Genomic DNA, 12,738 nt, shown 5'->3' on the forward strand with positions numbered 1-12,738 from the left:
CATAGAGCTCGCTTTCCGCAACTCGCGAGCTGATCAAACGACACTCGAGCGAAGACAGAGATTTACTTTGGCGGTCCGCGCGGCAGCAGAAAAGTTTTTGCTCCACTTTTATGTAAACGGACAGAACCGCAGTTGTCTACAAAAAGTGACGTGTTTGGAAAGTTTATAAATGCGAGTGGTGTGCATTATGAATGAGACTTTTAACTTTTTACAACGCAGAACCAACTTTGGATGGCGATTTACTTTTGCTATATTTACGTAATTTTAGGTGTCAAATGGAGAAAATGAAAACTTTTCTCGCAGAAGGAAAATAAAATTATGCTGTTGTGACATTCGATTAAAAAGGTGATAACAACTTCAGGAAAGAAAAATAGCTCAATACATATTTTCCCTGAGTATCAATCAAAAATATTTCTCTGCTTGATTGAAAGAAGAAAAAAATCAATTTTATCCATAAATTTTGTTATTTTTAACTTTTAAAAAACATGAGAAATAAAGTGAAAGTATCATTACTATTTCTATTTTCAATCAATTTTTGTACAAAAGAAAATTTGGTTGCAGCACATTCTAAATAAAAAATACAAATTAATATTGATCTTGATGAATGATCATCATTTTATTGAACAATTAAGCTGTGAATGCACATCAAATTGCCAATTCTCTAAATCTGATGAACAAATTATTTGAGAAAATTAGCAGATAAAGCTAAAACGAATCAGTGCTGAAGAAATTCAATGACCAATGCTATAGTAATTAGTGATGTTGGCAGTCTTTTTTTCTATTGCTATGCTCAGTAGCATCAAATTTGAAGTACAAAGGAAACACCACGAATCGGTGTCATGCAAGTTTTAACAAGTCTTCGTTGTCAGATGAGATTTTTATTAGGAATAGATAGGGTGTTTTGTGCTGGGGTGTGAAGTCCAATCTCAGCAAATCCCACAGCACCTGACACAATCATCATCAGTAATAAAGGAACAGGCACTGCATTTAGAGATCGTCCCTGCAAGCACATTTATTCGTGAATGGCAAATACTATTAAATTATAAAACTTTTAATTAAAATAATGTTATATTCGAGCAGCCAACAACGTTATAGTCAAAATTTATTCGGAAATAAAACGTGGGCATAATTTTAGCAGTTAAATTAATTTAGTGGTGAATGCTGAAAAAATGATATTTCATAAAATAATTTATATTTAAATATCAGAAATTTGATTCCCTTTATAAGAATCAATTTTCTTCTTTTGATTGCTGCAATTATTATTATTGTGTCTTTGAAACTCAACTTATAATAATATTGACTAAACACAAAACTCTAAATCACTAATTCAAAAACACCGTGCAGTGGCAGTAAAAATTTAATATATTTTGTTAATCATCAAAAGTGCAAGCAATCGTCACAAGCCGAAGATTCCAACTCACAGAATCTCAACAATCTTGGTTGGAATTTTGGCCGGCGACATTTTTTTGCATCTGCTTTTTTCGCACTGCCCTTTGCATGGCCGCGACAATCCTGCAAATCAAGCCCTGACATGCAACATCAAAGACGAATGTCGGAATTACCTTCTCGGGTAAGGCCACTGGTCGTCTTTGTCGGTGAGGGGCACGTACATGACCCCCATGAGCGTCTTCTTGGTCACGGTGCCGTCCAGGCCTTTGTCAATTTGCTGCAACTCCTGGTCCCATCCCTCTGGACCAACCGGAATCACCATTCGGCCACCAGGAGCTAATTGCTCAATCAACTAAAATGAAAGAAAAACACAATTAAAAATTTTCTTCAGGAATATGAAATTTAAAAAAAAAATGTTTTAAAAAACTTTTTTCCAAAAAAAGAGAAAATAATAAATAAATTTAAGAAAGAAGGAAAAATCACGCACTCAATTTGAATTTTCAATACACATATCATCAGGTGTTTTAAAATAAATTCGTTCTTGTGACACAGAAAAGATGAGATTAAATTTTTGCAAAATTTGTGTCCTTTAAATTTCAAATAATGACAATAAAATTCCTAAAAATTAAGTAACTAATGCATTTCAATGGAGAAATTTTAGGAAGTACCTCGACAGGCACCTTCGGCGCAGCAGCTCCAACGTGGATTGCATTGTAAGGAGCTTCCACCTTGTATCCTTTCCTTCCGTCGCCAACTAAAAAAGGTTCGCGGATGTATATTTTGATTCCATCAAGTCAGAATTTATTTTTTACCAACAAGCTTGACTCGTCCGCTGCTCAAAAGTTCGGGTTTGTCCTCCTCGACGTTGCGGACCGACTTGTCCACCAGCTCTTTGATGTGGTCAATGCCAACTGCCTTTCCACTCTCTCCAACCTAAAGAGTCAAATGAACAACAACAAAATTAATTAAAATTCAAAATATAACAATTAATAACATAAATTGAAGAAATTGACAGTCGATGAAATGATCACGGAAATGAAGAGGTTGAGCTTTTCCTCTTAGCAAAAAATACAGTTTTTATTAAATAATAAAAAAAATGGAATAAATTTTCGCAACGACAAAAAGCCCAATTTTTTCATTTCCATAATAAATGATTGTTGAAAAATTCTTTATCTCCAAATTTTTGGATTCATTTCAAATTTTAAAGTAGCGATTTGTTCCTTTCAACTTAAATTAATTAGAAAAACCAAACAATTCATAAAATACCATGAGGGCCATGCAGACGGTCAGGTAGCCACTTCCAGAGCCGACGTCCAACGCTTTGTTTCCTTCCTTCAAGTGGTCCTTCAGGATTTCCAAAGCATGCGCGTGCTAAATATTTTATTTTCAAGAATTAGAAATTGCAAAAGTAGCTTCTAATCTAATTTACCATGTGCGGCGCACTGATGGTGACTCCGTAGCCGATGCCCTGTGGAGCGTCCAAGTAAGGGCTGCTCTCCGAGTATTTGCCCCGGTCAGTCCTCAGCATCGCATCTTCCACTTTGGAGCTCGTAATGATACCGTGTCCTTTAAATTTACATATCTATTATTTAATTTGAAATTGGCTCTTATATTAATCAGAAATGAAATAGTTATGTTTCTATTAAGTCTGAAAATATATTATTTAAAAGAATATGATTCATCTTTTTGTTATCAAATAATGTTAATTCTATCAACCTTATCAAATAGGAATAAACACCCCAAGAAACTCTAAGACAATATTACAATGGATTAAAATTATTATTTCTGCTGCAGTTAACATAAACTATAAAATTGTCCAATTCGTAATACATTTACATATAATTATTCTAATATAAAATAAGTTTTGCAAAATATGTTTATTATGTTATTGAACGTTAAATAAAATGAAAATGAATTAAAAACTTGTAATATTAAATTATTATAAAATTGAAAAAATAATTTAAAATCATATGTAATTAATTCATTTTATTGTTCAAGTGTGAAAATTAATTAATTTTAATACAAAATAATTGTTTAATTTATCTGTAAAATTAAAAAAATAAAAACATTACCTTTCAGGTTCGCAACGAGTTCAGCGTTGGACGTGCCGTGAGATCGCCAGGCCATGGTTGCTCGAAGAATCAAATTCGGGACGACAAAGTAGTTGATGCAGGTTGCCAATGAAAGCAGTTGTCGCATTAAAGGCGAACGCCGAGAACAACCGAAGCGAAAACTGACTATGCAATTCGCAAAAATTAGCCGAACGGCTGCAAATTCAATATAAGAACCTTCCAAAAGTTCTCGGAAATTTCTACTGCACAGCTGATGGGAGTGTTTTGATTTCGGACGCTGCCGGCTTCGGCTTCTTCTGGAGCTTTCGAGTTTCGTGTGGTGGGAGCGCCGAGGCCCGGCAACCCGCATAACTTGAGATGGATAGTTCTGTCGGTCGCCGTAAGATGACTCTTAATTTACCAATTTTACGCATAATATTGTTAAAATTTTAAATCTTTTTACTATTTTTATCATTAAAATTATTTTTAAATATTTTATTATTTTCATTTTGGATAAAAAATACCTTATTTTTTCACTGATAGAAAATTCTCGCATAAGTCTATGATGGAAATTATCAATTAATTTAAAAGTAAAATTTAAATTTAAAGCATTGATATCAATTGTACACATATTAGTAGGAAACAAGGCAAGAATATTGAATTTTGATTCGCGTTTGAATTAAATAAACAGAAATCATAGGGAAAGCCTAAATTTTATTTACAATCTTAAATCTGAAGTAAAAATAATAAACTCTAATAAATTTTGCATTTTAGACAGCTAAATTATTATTATTTGAAACACTTGCGCGCGTGAATAATTTTTATTATCATTGATTATTATTTTCTTACCCATTTTGTTATTTGCAATTATTAAATTCTAGAGACTTGCCGCAGTGCCTGCATGAAAGTAAAATCTTAACTTAAGGTGGAAGATGCAAATTTTATTTTAAATTTTGTCCAAAATACAAAGTTAAATATTTGTCATTTGAATAGATATTGAAATAACATTTAAGTTTGCACGCCTGGGCGTTATGAAAATGCACCAAATTCCAGGAGTTGATTTTTTTTTTTTAATTTTTTAATGCAAAAATGCCAAAGAGGTTGAAAAAATTGCAGTATATTCTTCCTATTTTTCATTACTTGATTTTTTGCTCTCTGCACCATTTTCTGTTAATTACTTGTTTATTCTTTACTATAAAATTCATGCAATGATCGAAATAAAAAGTTGATGAAGCTGAAAACGCAAACCAAAGGTCCGCCAGCTTTTATCCTGAGCCACTCTTTATCCTTTCCGCATACATCGCATTCAGTGTGTGCCGCAGCCAACATTATACTGCAAAAGCACACACATCCACCAGTTGAAAATATTATCAATTAACTTTAAAAATTTATATTTTATAATTTGAATTACTGAAAAAAAGTCCTTGATGAGTCTTAAGAAGCAAACAATACATTTCCATGATTCTTAATTCTAATGAAGAGTGAACTGGTCATTATTATTTGTATATTAAAACTTTTGAATTGCATTGCATTATATTCATAATTATATAAGCTGTGCTATAATAAAAATTAATTAAACAAAGTTTATTAAGTAAAATATTAACTATTATTTAAAAATTATTAAAAGTTATATTATAAAATAAATTACATAATGTTTTAAAATAAAAATAAAAAAACATGAGGATTTATTTTAAATTAAAAGTAACTTTTTTTTAAATCTTACATTTCGTAATTTAATAAATAAAATTCATAAAATGGCACGAGGGCTATGCCAACGATCATGGTAGCCACTTCCAGAGCCGACGAATTAGAAAGATGTTGCAAAAAGTAGCTTCTAATTTACCATGATTTACCAAATACTTATGGTGACTCCATAGCCGATGCCCTGCGAAGCGTCCAAGTAGGGCTGCTCTCCAAGCTCCAAGACAATAATAATAATAGGAATAATATGAAGATTATAAATTATGTCCAATAAAAACCGTATATACAACTTGGACTGTAATTTATAAAAAAAAAGTAAATATACAGATTCAAGTTTATAAGTTGTTGCTTGAGGTGAATCAAAGGTCACGTGTCGTGTGAGCCAAGCAACCACGAACGTGCGCTCTGCTGCAGTTCGCATTTGGTCGCGAGCACTTGAGCTTTCCACGTGTAATTCGCTCCTCGCAGTCAAGAATGGCCGACTCTCGCCCTTACGAGCAGCGGTTCTTCCGCAAATTCAGCCAGTGGTACTATATCGACGCTAAAAAGGTAAGATTCCTTCTTTAACATTGATATGCATAATATAAATTTTAATTAATTAAAATGTCCATTTAAATGCGAATAAAAAATTAAATTATTAATCTAGTAATTCAAGAGCCAATTTTTTATTAGAACTGCTGTGTAAATATTTTAAATTTTTTCTCTCCAAATTTAATATCTTGATTTTGAATTTAAAAAACTTAAACCTATTTTTTACAAAATACTGATTAAATTATATTTTTACATTACAATTAGAAATTTATTTATTTTTTAATTATCCAGTTGGATGCAATTGCATATTTCGCCACTTGCAAATTGTATATTTTAAATTAATACAATAATTTAAATAAATTTCTCATTTTATTTGGACGTGTGAATTCAAAAGACGTCAAATTTCCGATGAATGTCACTTGTCAGACTTTTGGCATTCTCTAATGCATCGCTGGTGCAAATTGCAGGACATTCCATCACCGGACGTGCCTGAGTTGGTCACTTTGCTGCGCGCGGTCGGCTTCAATTTGGCCAGCATTGGCCTGGGAAAAAACGCCACCGCGAATTCCGGCCCGAAACTGACAGGAATGAAGGTGACCGTCCAGTGTTTGGCCTCGGGCGTTGTGGCTGAAATGGAGTTGCCGGCGTCGCCTGGCAATGCAGAGTGTCGGTGCTCCATCTTCAAGGGCAACCCGCAGCCTGAGGTCGCTGTGCAGGACCAGGCCTCGTTTTGGGAAGTTACATCAAGTCAGGTAAAAAAAAAAAATTGGTTCACGCAAAAATAATAATTAAATTTTAAAACAAATTTAATTTTATCCATGAGTATAAGTTTGTAATAAATGGATTTTGACCATTTCAAATTTACAAATATTAATTTATTTTTAAAAATAATTATTTTTATCCTGCGCACTTAAATTTGATCGTTTTATTTTTCAGGAAAGACTGAATCACACAATCGGAAGTTCTCTGCTGCCGAATGTGGACCCCAATCACTCGAGGGTGATCAAAGAGGTGTTCCAACTGCTGCAGGACGACTTGTCCGCTTCGCACGAGGCCAACAAACATGCAATGCAGCGAAGACTTTCTCTGCCGCCCGTTCCAAAATTCAGCGACGACGCAAATTCTTCGACTAGCTCCAGCGTGCAGCACTCGGTCGACTCCATTGACAAATTGGACGGTGGCAGCGTTTCAAACATTCTCACTAGAAGGTATTATTTCATGAAATTAAGTTTAAATTTTATGGCAAAGTTCAAGTGGTTTAAATAGTGAAAAAAGTCAAAAAAATATACCTTTTTATAAGAAAAAGTCTAAAATATTAATAATCTTGACATGTCTTCTTTTCCTTTACATATATTTTATCATTTTTAATAATAATTAGATTAATTAAGTCTATATAAATTAAATTTAATTAAAAAAATTATAGAGCTCCTTCAAGTTCAATATAGTGTATATTAAGCAACAAAATTGTTTCAAAAATTTATTTTAATTTATTGAAATGTGTATTTTTTTCTGATTGCTAATTAAATTCTTGTGAATTTCAGGGCCAGTTTTGGTTGCAACGATGACCTGAAAAACATGCAGCCCCTGCCGATGCTGACGCCAAAACCAAAGAACCTGTTGGACGACAGCAACTCCTCCCTGACTGACTTTGAAACTCCCAAAGCAATGCCTCTGCCGTCCACCGGCCACAGAGACAACAACAACGCCATCAGAAAACTGCTGACCGCCGCCCTGAAGCTTCTGGATTCCTCCAAGGGCAAGACTGAGGCTCGCAGGGCCACCTTCAATCTTCCCCCTGCAGAGAGTGCGCAGGACTCGGCCAAGAAGAATGTTACGAAATATGTTGCGACCCCGAGAATGACCAAGTCCACTGTGCAGAACACAAGGGTGCCAACCCCGAAGCCTTCGGCGACCAGACTGGTCAGGACGTCGTCACTCAGGGGCACTGCGTCAACAACACCTTCCGCCTCTTCTATGATTCCAGGTAAATAATGAATTTTAAAAATGCGTTTAAAAGAATTACAGATTTTAGACAGAAATTTATATAGTTGGTTATTATAAAATGTTCAAAAACAAAAACTTTGCCCTATTGAACTAGAACATCAAATAAAAAAGTAAAATGAAACATATAAATAATTTAAACAAAAATGGAATTTTTAATAATATGATATATAATAAAAAATTATCTCCCTTTCAATGAATTTGAAATTTCATAAAGAAAGTCTAGAGCAGATTATAATAAAATTTTATTCCAACAAAGTCTTGAGTAAAAATTTTAACTTTTTCTCATTGAAAGCTGATTTTTATTTAAGAAGATTTTCTTATTTTAAAAAATTTTTCTGTCAGTAATTGGAATTGATCACTTTTAAAGCTATGAAAATAATTTTTGATTGAAATTAAGGGTCCAAAAATTCAGGTCCATCGACTGCTGCAGTCAAAGCAAGGACCGCGGAGACTATCCGGAGGCGCACATTCATCGTGAACGACCAAAGTAAAGCTCCGAGGGTGTCAAAAGGCAGCGTTCTGTCCCCAAGCATTGAAACAGCAGAAAACAACGTCCAAGTGGTCACCCCTCTGCGGCAGGGCTCAAAGTCCAAAGTGTCCGAACGCAAGTCCCTGCCTCCTCGTCCGACGTTCAACAAGGAAAACCAGCCGACCAAATGATTGAGTTTTAATTATGTTGTGATTTTATTTTCTTGCCACACTTAACGATATTTGGAAAAATGGAAAATTTTCTTGTAAATCCTTAATTTCCCCAAAAATTTGAAATCTGCTCGGAACACTTGCAGATTTGTTGTTTGAATTGTAATACTTGATTTTTGTGTGTATCTTTTGGAAACAATCTTATATTTTCTCGCTTGTGATTATTTTATTAGCAGGCACTAGTTTTGTGTTTTGACGACAAATGGGCCTCTTGAAAGGCGTAATGTGGCCGCGTTTGCGGGATAATCCCTCTTGGCGGGCGCACGCAGCCTCCGCCATAATCCCCAGCGTATTTGCCTGCGAGGCGCCATCACAGATGACATTTCCGTGTCGCCCGAGGATTAGGAGCTCTCCAGAGCCTCCCTCTTCTATGTAATCAAAGTCTTTTAGAATTTGCTGTCAAAATCTCGAGCCAAAATTGTAACTCGAGATGGTGACAGAGTGTACTTTTTTTCCCTGCCAAAAGTGATGTATTAAAATTGTATTTTGTCTCTAATTTGTTGTAAAATAAAAGAATTTTGTTCATTGGTGGGAGTGATTAATTAATTTTTTCTATGTAAGATTATATTATTTTGTACTTTTATCATCACCAACGCAGCCATTAAATTTCTACCGACCACAATCAAGTAAAATATTATATTACTTTTATTTTCATAACAAACACCAAAAATACATAAATACTGAGGATATATTTATAAAAGTTAATTATCCGATGGATCTGCAGGTAAATGACAGAGCAAAATTAAGTTGATTCAAATCAACCTCTGGAGGTCTGAAGGAAATTTCGCGCGGTGTGTTCAGAACAAAGTCATGTGTACTTACGGCGGGCGAGCTGATTTAAGTTTTAGCCGAATCGCTGGTGCTGCGGAATTGACAGAGAATAAAGCCATTATAGGCTTGTCGACAGAGTGAGAGCGGCGCCATCAATAATTCAGCCAGATTTTGTCATCAGAGGATTCGCCCTTGTTCTACGAAGCAAGTAAGCGCCGCGTTTACCTAAGGCTTGAATCAATTCGCTTTGGTACATTTCTCGTGAAACTCTAGACTCGCTGAAATTTGCCACTTTGAGAGATACAAATGTTGAAGACTTATGTACTGAACTATACATAATTATCTTTGTTATTATTGATTCAATTTAATGCAATGAACTTGGTTAGTTTAAAAAATTAAATATTTTTTACTCAATTTTTAAAAATCCACATAATCTACTAAATTTTCCCTTATTAATAAAATAAAATTTTCATCATTCTCGATTCTATAGCGTATGCTGGGATATTTATTTACTGTAAATGATTTTTTTTTTAAAGATACTAGGAGATTTAATTTAAATCAAGAAAAAACACATTAATAATTATCAGGCTACTCTCTAAAAGTTAAATTTAACACCCTCTATGCTACACTTAATAAAAACTGCTATGAACAATTTTTGTGTTTTCTTTCTTCACACTTTTTTGATTGTTAAATCTTAAACAGCAAATGTTTTTCTCATCCTCTCATCATTAAATACTAAAGCTGTCAAAAGCATTCAGCCTATAGATAATTATTCCATCAACACGCGCGCAGCTTTGCCGCGAGTCAAGTGGCGCGCTGCTTGATTAAATTGTATTCTCGCGGCGGCTAATTTATTCGGGGCCACTTAATGAGTCAGTACTAATGTTATTTGCCGGCGGGGGGGATAAACGCGCGGCGGGCGAGGGAGGTGCACAGCGCTGAAGTGCATATTGGGATTTCTCATCATCTTTGAGAGCAATATCAGCCACTTGATAACCACTAAAAGCGGCTCGCACCCTCTTTTGTCTATTCTCTGCCGGCTCCATTACCACTGCTGGCTTTATTTTCCGCACCCCTTGCGCATTTTCCGCTACGGCGGCGGCAGCAACAACAAAAACATCGGCTTTTTCTCACACTCGTGTATAAATGCGCTTCGCCTGCAGTTGACGCTCTCTTCACCACAGTTTAACAGCCAGATTTGATCCAATTATTTTAACTGAACAAATAATTTCACAGCATTGAATCAATATTAAATTTTAAGTTCCAGCTAAAAATTAAAGCTGCTTTTGGCGTGACAAAAATTACGTTTTTCCCTAATTAATTCAAATTTAATTTATAAAAATAGAGCTTTTTACATCATCAAAGAAAACCTTATATCCAATAATTTATTTTGTACATACAAATTTACATAATTAGTCATTAAAACAAAATTGACGCAAATTATTCGCGTTATATTGCAAATAAAAATAACTCACTCTGGACAGGATCTTTATGATCTCGCAAGTTTTAACAAAATCTTTTCTGCTGGTTGTGTCTTTCAGTCCAAAACAATTCAATGCCCCTCACCAAACACACCCCCTCGCCTTTTTCATCCATAAAAATAGAAAAATAAAAATAAACAATTGATTTAAAAATTGCAAAAAGGAAACAAAATTTTGTTTAAAAAAAAATCCTAATTTTATCTCATAAAAGCTGGAAATAGGCTAAAAATAAAGATTAAAACACATAAAATGTTTTTAATAAAAAAAAAAATACAAATAATAATTAAAAAATAATATTAAATAGATAAAATAAAAGTAAATATCTTAAATGTCAGCTAATTTCTTATTTAATTTTTCAAAAGCTCATGAATCAGGGTTGCAACCCGCAACCGAAACTAGTAGAGAAGGGATTATCTGTATGTCATGCAGTAAAAATACAGTTGCTCATCTTCACCGGGCAAGCTTATTTTATTTGATAAAAAAATCTGATTGTATCTGATACTAATAGTCTGCGTTGCATTGCAATATTATAAATTGAGTGAAATCCAACCTTGAATCATCAATATGAGCATAAATTTGCATAATTTATCTTAAAATATTTGTTAAAAACTTCAATAATGCGTTTTTTTCTACACCATACTTAAGATTTGCGTAAATTAGCAAATAACTTTAATTTGTCTGTTTGAAATTATTGAGAATTTCACAAGAAAAAATTGTTAATATCCATTATCTATGAAAAAGCAAATTGATAATATAATAAAAATTCTTCTATTCCAACTTTTATAATTTTCAGAAAAAAATTTATTTTTATAAGTCCAGGTGATTTCGAGGCGGCGAATTCCTCTTTTCCTTTTGAAGATTGACCAGTCAATTGTGCGGTTCATTTTGTATACGCAACAGCTTATGTATAATTTTCAAATCGGTGTCCATTGATCGGAGCCGTTTGGGCTTGCATGAACCAGCACATGCACCCTCACACTATCAATAGTCAATCAAGAGAGGCGATATTGACTCAAAGTCTTTACAATATACATATGCGCGCGGCGGGCCAAATTTGTTTGTCGATCGCGTTCAATATTACATGATTTGCCGCTTGCTCGACTCGCCAGCATCTCTCGTCCGTAGGCACATACATAAGTCTTATTGTGTATTTACACCCATGCCGCTGCAGTGTACACACACCTGGACATTGTGTACGGGCTGCATTCGGGCTAGCTGTGTGTGTGGCTGCGCCGACACAATGCACCGCCGACCGCCGCTCCAACCGTGTTCAGATGATGAGACATTCGTGCTCAATCGCCGCAAACCAAACCGCTTGTGAGACGCCGAATGAATAGCTTTTGATCCACGCCTGACAATACAGATATTATATTGTGAGATTTGTGCGCCGCACCGACTCAATTTCGGACCCTTGATATCGTAAATTAATATTTAATATCAATATTGAAAGTGAAATCTAAGTTTTTTTCCAGATTAATTCTGTCCTTTGTGCCTGAATTTCCTGATTGATTCATGGTATTTAAATGCAAGTTCAAACTGCTAATTTTTTTATTTATTTAATAGTGTTTTAGTTTTTTATCATGTTTATTAATCTTTAATAAGATTTCTTCTAGAAAAATGTTTAAATTTAAATCATCTTTATAATTTTCATTACATTCAGCGCAAGACAAGTACGTTCCAATGGTTTCAATGAAATACATATCATGTTGTATAAGAATAATTCGCAATAATTAAAGATTTGAGATAAAGAAATGTCAATTATTTTAGCTTGGTTGAAGATTAAACTAAATTTTTTTTAATTAAAAAAGAAGAAGTGTAACAATATTAATAACGGAAAAAAAGAATAAATAAGATTGCTGTATTCTTGAAACTATTATAGAATTATAAATGACAATTAACTCAAAAAGTCTTAAATTTAGTGATACACACAAGATTGTCTTTTAAGTTGACTTAGCCATCGTCATCATATATCAAGAAAGTTTAAGCAGAAATGAATAATAAATATCTTTGTTGTTATTGTTGTTTGTTCTCGTCTCTCGTTTTTTTTATTTATACTTGAATTTTTAAAAGTTTTTTTACATGGTTTTACTGAAACTGTGCGAGAAAAACTT

General features: G+C 33.9%; 2 protein-coding genes across 4 annotated transcripts; one reads left to right on the forward strand and one right to left on the reverse strand.

Moving 5' to 3' along the window:
* Positions 1 to 585: 585 nt before the first annotated feature.
* On the reverse strand, positions 586 to 3,764 carry LOC132195185 (protein-L-isoaspartate(D-aspartate) O-methyltransferase). 2 transcript variants are annotated; one of them, XM_059617008.1, is made up of 8 exons: positions 3,462 to 3,764; positions 2,819 to 2,955; positions 2,656 to 2,760; positions 2,202 to 2,322; positions 2,058 to 2,143; positions 1,563 to 1,741; positions 1,422 to 1,512; positions 586 to 1,000 (listed from the first exon to the last, which is right to left on the reverse strand). In XM_059617008.1, exons 1-7 carry the CDS (start codon positions 3,586 to 3,588, stop codon positions 1,428 to 1,430), a joined length of 840 nt encoding a protein of 279 aa, XP_059472991.1. In that variant the 5' UTR covers positions 3,589 to 3,764; the 3' UTR covers positions 586 to 1,000; positions 1,422 to 1,427. The 2 variants fall into 2 exon arrangements, with proteins under 2 accessions (XP_059472991.1, XP_059472992.1); XM_059617009.1 differs by lacking the exon at positions 1,422 to 1,512 and having other exon boundaries at positions 3,462 to 3,759.
* A 1,768-nt stretch (positions 3,765 to 5,532) lies between these two features.
* LOC132195097 (uncharacterized) lies at positions 5,533 to 9,014 on the forward strand. 2 transcript variants are annotated; one of them, XM_059616842.1, is made up of 5 exons: positions 5,533 to 5,690; positions 6,140 to 6,424; positions 6,609 to 6,880; positions 7,214 to 7,656; positions 8,074 to 9,014. In XM_059616842.1, the coding sequence occupies exons 1-5, from the start codon at positions 5,616 to 5,618 to the stop codon at positions 8,334 to 8,336; spliced, it is 1,338 nt and encodes a 445-aa protein (XP_059472825.1). In that variant the 5' UTR covers positions 5,533 to 5,615; the 3' UTR covers positions 8,337 to 9,014. The 2 variants fall into 2 exon arrangements, with proteins under 2 accessions (XP_059472825.1, XP_059472826.1); XM_059616843.1 differs by having other exon boundaries at positions 8,089 to 9,014.
* The last annotated feature ends 3,724 nt before the right edge of the window (positions 9,015 to 12,738 follow it).

This window comes from Neocloeon triangulifer, unplaced genomic scaffold (assembly GCF_031216515.1).
Source record: "Neocloeon triangulifer isolate White Clay Creek 2 clone unplaced genomic scaffold, ASM3121651v1 ptg000009l, whole genome shotgun sequence".
Classification (NCBI taxonomy): domain Eukaryota; kingdom Metazoa; phylum Arthropoda; class Insecta; order Ephemeroptera; family Baetidae; genus Neocloeon; species Neocloeon triangulifer.